The sequence below is a fragment of the Drosophila montana genome, unplaced genomic scaffold, assembly GCF_035044405.1.
Source record: "Drosophila montana isolate Dmon_TW-CO22-7 unplaced genomic scaffold, ASM3504440v1 contig_1083_1, whole genome shotgun sequence".
NCBI classification, from domain to species: domain Eukaryota; kingdom Metazoa; phylum Arthropoda; class Insecta; order Diptera; family Drosophilidae; genus Drosophila; species Drosophila montana.
Genome location: NW_026996074.1, coordinates 249147 through 262514, shown reverse-complemented (window position 1 = coordinate 262514; position 13368 = coordinate 249147). Strand labels below are relative to the sequence as shown.

General features: G+C 42.4%; 1 protein-coding gene across 4 annotated transcripts in view; it reads right to left on the bottom strand.

Moving 5' to 3' along the window:
• The window catches only part of hth (homothorax), a 117092-nt gene that overhangs the window by 46139 nt on the left and 57585 nt on the right, over positions 1-13368 (bottom strand). For all 4 annotated transcript variants that reach the window (XM_064699704.1, XM_064699688.1, XM_064699680.1 and 1 more), the window contains exon 7: positions 11570-11693. In XM_064699704.1, coding sequence (XP_064555774.1) covers positions 11570-11693 — 124 coding nt within the window. The remainder of the gene's footprint in view (positions 1-11569; positions 11694-13368) is intronic.

Here is a 13368-nt window from a genome sequence, read left to right as displayed (position 1 = left end):
CCACTCTTTACGCTCCCTCACTAATTCTCTACCTTTCTCCATCTGTAACTGCCCATACAAGCCAGGGCTTTTCTATTAGAACGGCCAGTGCAGAAAAAAAATCTCATCAACATAATGTAAGACTGAGCTGCCCGGGGTGATAATGAGCTATAATGGCGTTGGCCAAGACCTGCGCAGACCTGAGCCGCGAATCTCGTGAACGCAGTTGCCTCTTAAGAGGCTCTTAATGCCGCTTAGCTTGATTTTAATTTTAAACCTTTACTTTTCTTCCTCTTCTTTGTATTTTTTTGCATATTTAAAATCCTGAATTCATTCGTTGATCGACTAATCAGCAGGCAGGAGGAAAGAAAGTCTAGAGCTGAGACTCAGACTCAAGTTGAATGGCTTATCAATGCACTTTGCCGTGCTACACGTAAACTTACTTTACACGCGTAAACTTTCGATAAGCGCCAAGTAGAGAGAAGAAGAGCGACAGAGATCAAGAGAGAGCAAAAACAATGGCAATGCCTGGGCCGATGCCGAAAGTCAGCCTGATAGCGCATAGAATTGATTTAAATCGTTGTACTTTGCATATTTTGTGCATTTTGTGAGAAGGATGTGCGCCGTATGCCGTGTATTGGCGTGATAGGCGGCCTACAAGTTGCAGCTGAAGTCACAGTCATTAGACCGGCAATTGACCAGGCCAAAAAAGACTAAAGCAACCAAGTTTCGTGCTAGCGCGCGCTTTTACGCTTTGCTGGACTCGAACAAGCACCAGGCGGGGACTGGGACTTAAACTTGGATATGGACTTGAGCTCGCTGTGGGTTTGGTTGCTTGGTTGGTTGGCTTTGCTGTGGCACGCGGAGTTTTGTTGCAGACAAAATTGTCGACAAATAGTTTACACGGGCATGAAATTGTGCTGGCCAGACATAGGGCCCAAGAATGTTGTTGATGTTGTTGCGGTTACAGGAATGCACATAGCTCAAAGTAGTTGCAAACTAAACATTTGGATTAAATGATTGAGTGCAGCATGCAACAACAGGCAAACGTATTGGAAATGCAATATAAAAATGTAGAAAGAAGAGCAAGTCAGCACCTGAGAAGCGCATAAAGCGGCGCACGAATGCTGTGTTAGATTGAGAAGCGCAGAGAAAGGCTGGCTGACTGGGTGGGCTTTTGATTTACCTTGGCATTATTTTGTGCCTTTAATCAGGAATGTTAATTAAATTGTGTGTGTGTGTGTGTGGTGTGTGTGTGTGATAGAAAAACACTGAGAGCTGAAAAAGCGTCCGGGTGCAGTCATTAATTCATATCAAAAGGGTAATTGAAAACCGCATAAATTAAGCAAAATGCACTTTTTTACTCGCTACTCCCGTTTGCAAATTCATGTGTTATCCCATTGGGAATGCGCGGCTTTGACATTTGGCTGCATTATAGTTTAATCTTATTAAAATATTTATATTTATTTAAAATATGCATGCAATTTGTTAATTTAACTGCCGCTGCGTTTGCTGTTTCGCATTTATTTATGCCACGAGCTTTTTTTAATTGTCATCTTTGTCGTTTTTTGCTTTTGTTTTTGTGGCAGCCACTGCGCTTAATTGCATTTCGCATATGAATTAATGAATTTTTTATCAGCGCATACACATGCACCGCCTCCATCGACTCAAATATGCAATGCATACCCCTGCACAAACATCATTTATTTCATTTTGTTTTATTTTATATTATTTTTTCATGCCAACTGATAATAGAATAAAACCAAAAACAAAAAATATATACAAAGTAATACAAATAAAAAAAAAGATGCGCCAACCGCAGCGTTTTTTGTTTTCATTGAATTTATTTCTTTTTTTGTACTGCCTATATTTAATTTCATTTGTGGTTGCCTCTGGGAAAGGGATAGCTATATGCATAATAGTGCAAAAAAGACCGCAATAGAGCTTAACGGAAACTGAACAGGCGAATCGCATAAAGAGTTATGTAATTGATGGCATATGCTAATTCAAGAGGCCAGCAACATTCTAAAACCTGTTCCAGAACATTGTGAAGCACATTGATAAATGTGAGTATTTCTCCGAATTCCCATTTTCTTATCAGGTCGCTTGATCTGCTTTCAAGAGCAAAAACGCACACAATTTATCTATTTCCAGAGGAATTTTCCTCGAAAAGGGTTAATTTTGTAGTGTATGTGACACAAATTTCCTAGTTTCATTAAAACGCAATTAATATGGCCTTTCAGCACATTTATGCTGTGGGCAACAGTATATCCAGTATCTTGGCTCTTTACAAAAATTAGGGTGCGTCATAATTAATAATACCCTGTGCTCGACAATTACGCACATGGGCCAGAGCATTTCATTAACTTTACATTAAATGTGTTTGTGCGAAGTTCGACACTAAAAAGGCAACGTAATGCAAGTGCACAGAGCCAAAACACTCAAGCACACGTGTAAGCAACAACGACAACCGAACAACAACAAAGGTAAGTGTAGTACACACACATGCATGCAAGTTCGAAGGTATGTGCCTATACATATAACTCAATCCATTAACGTTTTGATAAAGGATCTTTATGACGACACTCCAAGCGACGGCAGCAATCATCATCAGTATCAGCAACAACAGCAGAAATTGCTTTGGTACGTGTCAGTTGGTAAGAAAACACACACACACTGACACACACATCGAGTGAAAAGTAATTGCGTTTAAATGCGTTTACATTAAGCCAAAATGCAGGCCGAGCCAAGTCGGACAGTTTGGACAGTCGCTTGGCCTAATTGCAGTACGGGATATCCATGTCGGGGTGTGTGTGTGTGTGTGTGTGTGTGTGTGTGTGTGTGCGTGCGTGTATCTATCAAGGACAATTATTATTACACTTGTAATGTGACCATTAATGGCATTATTAATGCAAACGTTCACATTCACAGCACCAAAGAAAAATTCAGTGGGCTATAGACAATTTCCGGGACAGTGGCTGGCGTTAAGCCGTTGCATCGATGAATCTATATTGTTGTATATATATATCTCTATCTATTCATCTATCTGCTGACGGCGACTTTACGACATGCAAAGCCAAAGCTAAACACTTTATCTTCCCTCGGGGGGATGTTCAGTTGGTTTCGGTTTACGACTTTTTAATAGTTCTCACATCTTTTTTTTTATAGATTTTTCTACGCCCGGTTTCTTGTGGTCTTCCCATACAGCTCCCATACAACTCTCTACGCAACGCTTCGAGGAAATTATTTGTTGTTGCTGTTGTTGTTGTTCTTTTGGCCAGCACATAAAATTGATTTCCTTTTACCAGCCGAGATCCCGGGCGTTTGGGCGTTCGAGCGTTTACTCTTTCGCCTGTCATAAAATTTATGTTTATGTCGTAAAATTTAGTTCGATTTTTGTGGTTGTTTCTGCTGCATGCCTTTTGATTTCATTGCTTGTCATTGCAGCGCACTAAAACTAATCGCTCCCTCTCACTTGCACGCTCGCGCTGTCACACTCTCGCACTCAGTCTACGTCTCGACCACACCAGGTGTTGTAAAGGGTTTGTATTCCGCACAGACAACGCTGCGTATTCGCAACCTCACCAATACACGAAGAAAAAAACAAGAGTCCCCCGAAAAAAAGTTGTCGCTTGCTGATATAAACAAACGACAGACATTTGTTTTTATTACACACCTTTTTGGTGCTTTCTCTTGGCGGGGCAAGGCAAGAGGGTCGGGCGGTAGTAGATTCTAGTTATTTTAATGCACATTTTGTAGGCAATTCCAAATTAGGCAATGTTTGGCAATACTTGGCCCCGGATCTCGTCTTCCGGATCTGGCCCTTTTATATGGGCCAAGTACTCAATGTTTGTTGCTGCTGTGCACATCATCAAGGTGAGCTGGGCGGAGGCAGATAGGAGTTGGCGGGTTTGTCGGGTGGTTGGTTTTTCCAGACTGTGTGCCTGGCTGCCGTTCAGCCAGCTTGATGCTGTCGTACTTATAAAAAAGTAATTTTCTCATTTCTGGTTCTCTTCGAGGCTTTTTGTATATTAGAAGGAATGGCTTTATTTATTTCTTATATGTAAGTGGCGGCAAAAGTTTTTCCCTGCCATTTTCTGCTTTTGGTTATTTTCCTTTTCATTTTTTTTTTTGCTCGGGCGCCGTTAAATTGGCAAGTTTGTTGTGCTAAGTTTGGGTCTCGCTGCTGGAGCACATAAATTAGAGGCACAAATTAGAAATTATGTGCGCATTTAAATGTGAAGAGGAGCTCCAGCCTTAGTCGGTTAGACAGTTCAGTTCCATATGTTGGCTCGGGCCCTGTCCTCTACTAATGAAATGGCTGCGTGCCTGCGCCTGTGACTGTGCGTGGCCCTCGGCCTCGGCCTTTTACTCAAACTCAATGAATATTTGAAGAGGCAGCAAACAGCAGCCAGCAGCCAGCAACCAAAAAGAAAAAACCAAATAAAATGAAACTTTTGCCACGGCGCCATTTGGCGCTACAAAAGATATTTTTCCATTGAAAGCATTGCGGGCAAAAGTTGTTTAAATTTAGCAACCAACACATGTGTGTGCAGTGGGTGGGGATAGCAATATGGAGATGGGGGCCAGCAGACGGGGCAACAATATAACAACATAAAGAACCTGTGCCGCCATTCGCGTTCTTTTGGTTGTCGTCATTTTTCGGACATGGGACATGGGACAATTGGCGCTGATATTGTGGAGGCGCTACAACAGCAGCCAAATGACACAAAGACAGGTTCAACGATCTACTACGCGTTAAAGGGTGCGAGGAGGAGACAATTTATACCACTGCGAATGACATTGATCTCTCTCTTTGTGCTATGGTTAGCCTTAGTAAATATGTCCAAGTCTAAGGCACTTCTACCAATTATTTTAGATGACACCTTATGCAAGACAAAATGAAATATGAAACGCGTTTACCTAATTTAACAATTGTCGCACTCCCATTTCAGCAAAGAGCTGCATACATATATATTTTCTGCTCGTTAGTCCTTACTCGGCCGAGTTCGACAACTTCATTTCCTGTTCTGGTACTTCATTGCTCATTATTCTCTTCAGCGCTTCCTACCCCGAGCAACAACTACTATGCTACGTTTCACTAATGTCGTTTATCATTAGGCTAGTCTACTACTTACTTACCTCAGACTACCCGAAAATATGTACCACAATGTTCTCTACACGTTTTCTTCCTGTTGACGCAAGATAATTTAGCTAGCTTGTCTGTGCCGTCGTTTTGCTCCGCGCTCCCATTACAAAATGTCAAAATTTTCCAAACACGACACGCCCCTGAAACGAGCCGAGCAAAACGCCCACGACACGCTCCCGTTGCCGCTTAATAGAGAATTGGAATGCTCGTAGGTGGCATAACAACATGGTAATGTTAATGGTAGAGCTGGTCAGGTAGTTATGTAGGTGGATCGGTGGTTAGGCGGTTGGGCGGTGCGGCTGGTAGGTCTGGCAGGTGGCGACGCCCAGCAAAAGCGCATAATTTGTCATTGAATGTTTGGTTTTGGGCTGCCTCTCGCCCCCGTTGTTGGCCAGAACACAAGCTAATGTCTTAGGTGTTGCCTGTTTGCATAAAAAACAGTATTGCCACCCTCTTAACGGAACCGGAGCTGCTCTCGCGTTTCACCTAATGGGCTTATGGGTGTATTCGTGTATCCACTCGAGATGTTTTTGTTCGGCCTATACCATTTTTGCTTAATTTGCGGCTTACATTTAAAAAGCATTTAGTGGGCACAGTGGTACAGTGGCTGCCATAAAAACGTGTCCACTTGTTATCTCGGGTCGCAAAGTTCGCTACCATTTAATGCACACACATATAGCCATATAATTATAATTGCTGATAAATGTTTCATACTAATAAACACTTAAAGCGAACGAACCTCCCGTCCGACATGGAGCTAACGATGACGATGACGCTGTCGACGACGACGACGACGACGACGCCGTCGTCGGCGTGTGACGCTAATGACACTTGGCGTCGACATCGACGCTGGCAGCGGGCAAAAATGGAATGATTTGTGTGAGAGATTGCATGCCTTGCAGTGATTTGTGATTTGTGTGTTGAGAAATGCAATTTTAAACGGGGGGGCATCAGCAGCCAGCAACTGGCGACTTGATAAGCCTCTGTCATCAGCAGGCTGCACTTTTTGATAGCTCTATTAAAGGCTGTCGTTGCTGTTGTTATTGTTGTTCATGTTGGGGCTCTTCATATATACAAAATGGCGATATGTTATTGAAGTTGCAAATTTGTAGCGGGTAAAATAAATGTGAAAATAATGAATAATAAAAGTCAAGAAGAACATGATTTTTTATGACTGACGCGAATGTTGAATGAGTGCAGCGAGTGCGAAAAATACAAAAACAAAATGCAAGTGCAAAAGGCCTTGCCTGTCAATTCGCACACACACATACACACACACTCACAATAATTTGTGTATTGGAAAGTTGTTATCAGCATACGGTTACTGTCTAAAAATCGCCTGGCCAACTAATACACTTCAGCTGTGACTAATTTATAAGGCGGCCAGTGTAGCACTGATCATAACTATATTACGGCGATAAATTTCCAGCTAGACTCATTCAAGTCAAAGTCATGGGACCAGTCCATGTAAAACGAGTCGTAGCTGATGTTTTTCTCCTTCTTTCGGCTGGTGGAAACACAAAAGATATCAAAAACGAATACACAATTTTGTATATGAAAATTTAATGCCTCAAAACGTAGCTAAAGGAAGTTTGCATTTTGTCTGCACGCGGCCGCAACCCTGCCAGGCAGCAACAAAGCGCCCAGGCTGTTGTTGGTGTTGCTTGTTTGTCAACTATGCTGCGACCTCTGCCAGTGACAGGGTCCAAGTCGAAAGCGGAGTTTGCCGCCCTGCTGTCGCTGGTGTTGATGATTTTGTTGATGTGCTCGTTGAGTTTGATGTGGCAGGCGCGCAAACCCCGAAGCCCGCACTTTGTTCAGCGCACCCTAAGCCCCCACCATAACAAAAAACCGGGCCCAATCCCAGGTCTGGGAAATTCGATGCGCATTCTATTCATTGGCGTGTCGGTCCTAGAAATATGATAATGTGCCAGCAGCGAGAGGAGCAGCAACCAAATATGCAACAGTCAGTTCGTAAATTTTCATTGTAAAATAAGAAGTGAGTGTGCGAGTGTCTCTCTGTGTGTGTGTGTGTGTACGCAATGTTAGGGGATGAAGATGTATTGCCTTTTGTGCAATTTGACGTAATGTTACATAAGCTCTCTGGCTAGTCGTATTCGGGTGGGGTGGGATGCTCATTATGAAAGGCGCAGGCAACATCGAATTTCTGTTTCAATTTTTATGATTGTGAACTTGGCCGGGTACGTAGTACTACGTACGGCAGCTGGTGCCCCTTTTGGGATTGGTTTTTATTATTTTTGGTCGGTCTCGAATTGGGATCGGAACTGGGTTCGGGGTGCGCAGATACGTAACAACAGATATGGGTAATTTTTGGCAGCCGTGCGAGCGCTTCTATTCAAAAGTTGTTTAATGCGTAAAATTTTAATTTTTTTATCGTCGTCTGCGTTGTTATTGTTGTTATGCCACGTTGGTGGCGGAAATCGTGTCAGCGTTTGACAAAAGAGTTAAAAAGTTGTGGGAAAGGCAGATGCTTGCATCAGAGAGATTGACTGATGCTGAGGTGTGAATGGATATTTGAGTTTGGGGAGTGACAAAGGGATTCCAGAACGCAGCCTGAAGGGAGATTATGAATATATCTAAAAGAGCATATTTAACTCTTGAGCAATTGATATGAAAAACAAAATATCTTGAGTTGCCTTGCCTTGCTGTCTTACGCTTATGTGCCTCCTCGCTAAAAGCTTCGAATAACTTCGAATGCCTAGTTAACTATCGAATCTTCCGCCAGTGCTAAATCACAGCACGAACCTTTAAATTACCAGATAGTTCCTTATAGAACCCCGTTCCCGAATATGTATGCCCTGCTGTCAAACCAAGCAAATGTAATTCTATTAAAAGCAAACCAGCGAAAATACAAGAAAAGATGCCTTCACGCTACAAAGCAAACTAAAACAGACATAGTAAAAGAGACAGAGAAAGAGAAAAACTCTCAGGCTCTTTGGCCATGTGAATGAGAAACTGTCGGCCAGGCAAATGAAAATTGTCTAATTGTGCGTGGTAAGATAACAAACAGCCAACGGCAAGAGGGCCAGAGCTTCCTGTTATTGTTATTGCTATTGTTCCTACTCAGCCCGATGTTGTTGTTGTCGTTGTTGTTGCAGTCGTAACACATTTCGTCAATGTAAATAAGCAAAAATTGGGCGACAGCAGCAACAAAGATAATCGCCTTAGTAGCAAAAGCAAAAGTGCACTCCAGGTCATGGATGTGAATGTAGCATTAAAGCCGCAATGACAACAACAAGCTGCCACACACATGCGCACACAAACACACATACGCACACACAGATACACGGGATATTCATCAGCTAGCCACCCCTCGTCCTAACTTTAAAACTGTAACAATTGGCGATTGTGTGGGTCTTGCGGCTTGACAAACGCTAAGCACGGAGCGCCGAGCGCTGAGCACGGAGCGGAAAGGATAACACGCACTTCTGAGGCTGCCCCACGCCATGAAAGTTAATTTACGTCACGCAGAATTTTCAATCAATGTCAGACGGGGGTTAGCTGCCACCGAAGGGTTGAGGTCTGAGTGCTGACTGCTGAGAGCTGAGGGTTGGACGCCCGCTGTTCTTGTTTATTTTCATTTTCGCAGCTAAGGCAATCAAATTGATCTCGTTTTGATTTGCATTTAAACGACACTTGACGATTGATATAGCCGACTTTTAAATGTAAATAAACACAAACGGACTTTAACATATTTTCATAGCTGACATTGCTGACATTTATCGCCTGGTTTGGCTCTTTAATTGCGCATTAACTGTTGAGCCAAAAATGGAAAATGAAAAGAAAAATACAGACGTTGAAACCCGTCATCATCGTCATCAGCATTTTGGGCAGGTCACAACCCAGAGCTATACAAATATTTTTTAATTGAATGCAACGCTGGTACGCGCGACGTTGATGAGGGTGCCCTATAATTATAGACCCAAAGACTAACTCTCCAAACTGAATCGAGACTGACACGAAACTGTCTGCAGGCCCGACTCGCCTCAACTCCACTCGACTCGCCGACTGACTTGTGGCTTTCCACCAACTAATTGCTGGGATTATTTATTTATGGAAATCTATCTAGGCAGAAGTCGCCGCGTTTACGCCCCTCACAATTTCGATTATGATGAGGCCAGTAATTAAGCCGAGCAAGATGGATCTAAGCAGGCCCAAGCCTTGGCAGCTAAACTATAAGCGTCAATTCAATACAGTCCAAAATATGTGAGCCTCGAGCAATAGAGTGACACTCTCAAAGCTCATCAAAAAGCGATTAAACGCAATACTTTGTCCATGAAAGCATTTAGTATAAAAGGTACATTCTTAAGGACAATTATTGTTCGCTCTTATTTTCCATAAATTTGATCTCTATTAGGGCCTACTTTATTTAGTTGATCTTTTCCTCTATTTTCTTTTCCTAGAGGGAATCATTTATGTCCTCAGTAAGAACTTGTCACAAATATTTATTTAATTGCACATATGTATTTGATCATTTAGTAAAATAATCTTTGTTCAATCTCATAGATTTAGCATTAAAAAAATGTATTTGCTTTAAGTCGGTACCGTCATATTCTCTCTCTCTCACTCTCCCTTTGGGCAATTGCCTGACCTAATAAATTGGTACGATTTAAACATTTCGAGTGCTGCTTACCATATACACACACACACAACACAAACTTGAGAGGCGAGGCAGTCAGAGGACACATCCTTGTGCCGCTTTTACTTGCGCTACGTTTTCTTTATGCTTTCTGCGAAAAATTCCTGTCAAAATTGATAAAAATCACATTTTCCATTTGAATAACGTTTTACGAATTCGTGCATAAAATTACGGCAACCCTCAGCGGCCGTTGCTACCCCAACCAGAGCTCTTGTCCGTGTCCCCGTCTGTGTCCATGTCCCCGCTTCTGCTCCTGCTTCTTGCTTTGTGTGTGCTCAATGGAATTTGTGCTGCAGCAGCAGTGAATTTCTTTGGTAACCACATTCCTGGACTTCTGCCTCCTCCTTGTCTGTCTGCATGTCTACTTAAAATGTAGAAAATATCTATTTGCTACGCCCGAAATACGCGCCGCAAATTTGCCCAGCTAAGGGAAATGATGTGAATTCACCGAGCGTCGCGAAATTTTCTTATCGCCATGGCGAAAATGAAACGAACATTAAAATTTGTTCGCTGCCCGCAAAAAGTTATTCAAGTGTAGATAATTTTCATTCGCTCAGATCCACGTACACACACACACACAAACACACTCACACAAACGGAAAGTGCAGCTTCAACTACTTCTACTGTGTTTAAAAATTAAATTTGTCTACAAAGTAACTCGACGTGTAGATAAATCAATCAAAATGGCGCGTCGTCCCAGCCAAAAAAAAACTACAACACTCGTAAAAAGCGCCACAAAAATCGACTAGAATATTTTTGTTGTGTTGCAAATAGTGTATTGCTGTTGTTGTCGGCTCACTTTAAAGTTTTTGGGTTGATTTTTGTTGTTTTCATTCAGTCAGTCAGTCCGTCGGTCTGTCCAGCGGATTGGCTTAGGCGTGTGTGTAAAGCAATACCTATAGCAGCAGCAACCCACCAACCCTACCAGCTGGCTGCCTCCTCCTTCCGGCAGTAAAAATCATGGCAAGGCTTGAGAGCGCGTCATTTGGTCTATGGCCGAAAAGTTGCGCCTTCTTCAAAAACTGAAACTGCATTATCACCATGGGCCACTCGAGGCTCCAAGCGGCGGACGACGAGTGGCCCGAGAGTGTCTCTTTCGAGTGGTGTTTGCGCCGAGCGCTTTTGTTTTCTTGCCGGCAACAGAAAAACACATAAAAATATTTTGCCTATCACCATAAATAATTCAACGTGGAGCCCAAGTGACGATGCCGAGCATCGAGCAGCGACCACTGCTCAGAGCATAAAAATCTTCAAAAAGAAGCGCCAAGTGCGAAGTTATTATTTTTGTTGTTGCTCTTCTTGTGGTTGTTGTTGCTGCTGCACGCACTCAAAATATTGAAAACTCTTTCGGCTGCCACAACTTTTAAAGTTGGCGTTGTGGAGTGAAGAGTGTGTGCAATCGCCAACTCTGCAACATGCAAAAGACAGGCAGTCTACGAGTCAAGGCTTAGGGTTGTCCCTAAGTATCTCTGAGTCGCACTTGCCCCATGTGTGTGCGAGTGTGTGTGTGCGTGTGTGTGCTTAAGCTCTGAGCCGTGTTACTGTTTGTTGAAGTAGTTGTCTGCTCATAACTTTGCCTAGCTACAAACTGCCGCAACAGCACTTCAAACTGAAGCAAACAACATAATCAAAGAGCTGTCAAATCACCAAAGGTGTAAAGAGCATACACTCCTCGGATAACGCTCAACAGAACCAAATAGTGAATTATTCATTTGGCTTTCTTTCTTCAGATTATAACAGTTTTTTTCATATAGATATATTATTGCATGTGGAACACTTACCAGGGTCTGATGTATCTAAGACAGGTGGCTGCTGTGATAATGGACCGGGTGTACTACCAGCGCCCGGCGAGCGCGCATCATCGTTCATTGCGCCCCCATAGGACAACGATGAGCTGGGCGGCCGCTGCAAAGACATAAAAAATAGATAGTTAACGCATTAATACTGTAACTTTACAGAGCGATATAGATGTGAGGGGCACGCACTAATAGATATATGAGTGAGTGCATACATATTTATATTTATACATATACCAAATTGACGAGCAAGCGTTGGGTGTTTGTTAGAATTAGTTACAAATTGCTTATAAATGTCGCTTTAAATTGACACGCCAACCATAAAATGAGCCACATAAAACTGGACATACAATCAATATAAACTCGGGGACGACCAAGACATCACCAAGTCTGTTGTTGTTGCTGTCGATGTCGATGTTGCTGTCCATGTCGATGACTCTGTCCGGGCTGTCTCAGTGTGCGCGTCTGAGTCTTAGTCTGCACGACTGTCAAGTTGTCAAAACTGCCATGGCCCGGCCATATTATGGCCAAACAAATGCTCGAACAACGATCGTGGCCTAGGCCTAGACAGCAACAATAGCAACAACATCGTGTGCAAATATATATATATAGCATATATATATATGTTATATATATAAGTTATCAAATTAATATGCAGCAGAGCCAGCTCTGCTTTGGCTTTGCCTGCGACTCCGGGTGTCTTCTAACTAGGAGCAGAACCACAACAGCCTCGTCATCTTTAGCGGTGCGACGTCGACGACGATGGCGGCATATTAAGCGCTTTGCTCGGCCTGCAGATACCAAAAATGTCAATGTCCAGGCTCGCTAGGGCATTCATAGCCATAGCCATATTTTTAGCCAGCCGTCCTCACATCCCCACTTCCTCCCCGCAACCTACGAACCCTGCTCGAAATCGATCGGTAACAGCAATTTAAATTCTGCTAATAACGACAAAATTTGTTGTCGCTCGCAGAAGCCAACAAAAATAATACGCCGCGGCATTAATTTCATGCACGAGGTATATACAAATATATGTACACGTATATAAATATATAATTTATTTGCCTTTGTTGTTTTTGCTGCTTCTGCTACCTTGCCTCCCTCCCTCCCGCGCAAAGGCGAATTGTTCACAATTTTTAACCATTAAATTATTATTTTCCCAAGCTCGTAAAAATTCTTGACTTTCGAATACAATAAATTTCGAGTGTGCGTACAACAATTTTTGATTCATTTGGCATGCAGAGCGCATCGCATGTGTTTTCGCTAAATATTTGTTAAATCGCATATTAATAGCGCCCCGCTATAGACAATCCAAATGACCAAGTGGGTGTATGTATGAGTGAGTGTGTGAATGGGTGTGTATTTCTATATTAAATTGACTACCTCAGCAAGTTGCCCAGCCAGCAGGCAATTGAGCAAAAGTTGTAATCATATTGCAGTTTTTATTATTGCTGGAAGAGAATAAGCAGTTGAAAATGATCGCGGAACTGGAAAAAGATCTCCTATTTTAGATGGATAAATAGATTACAGGTGGATACCAACAAAATGTTTACTAGGAAATTCTTTTTGACAACAATACCAAAGCACTTCGAAAATCTTAATTTTACATGAGAAAAACTTAAGAACTTAGAGTAAAAGTTTAAAAAAAACATCAAAAAAAAATGTTCATGTGTGAGAGAATAATTTTGGCTAGTTGCCAATGTTGCTGAGCCGTCTTTCAATTCGTTATTCGAAAATTGCTACTTTGGCAATCAAAGTATTAATAATTAGGTACGTTGTCTGCA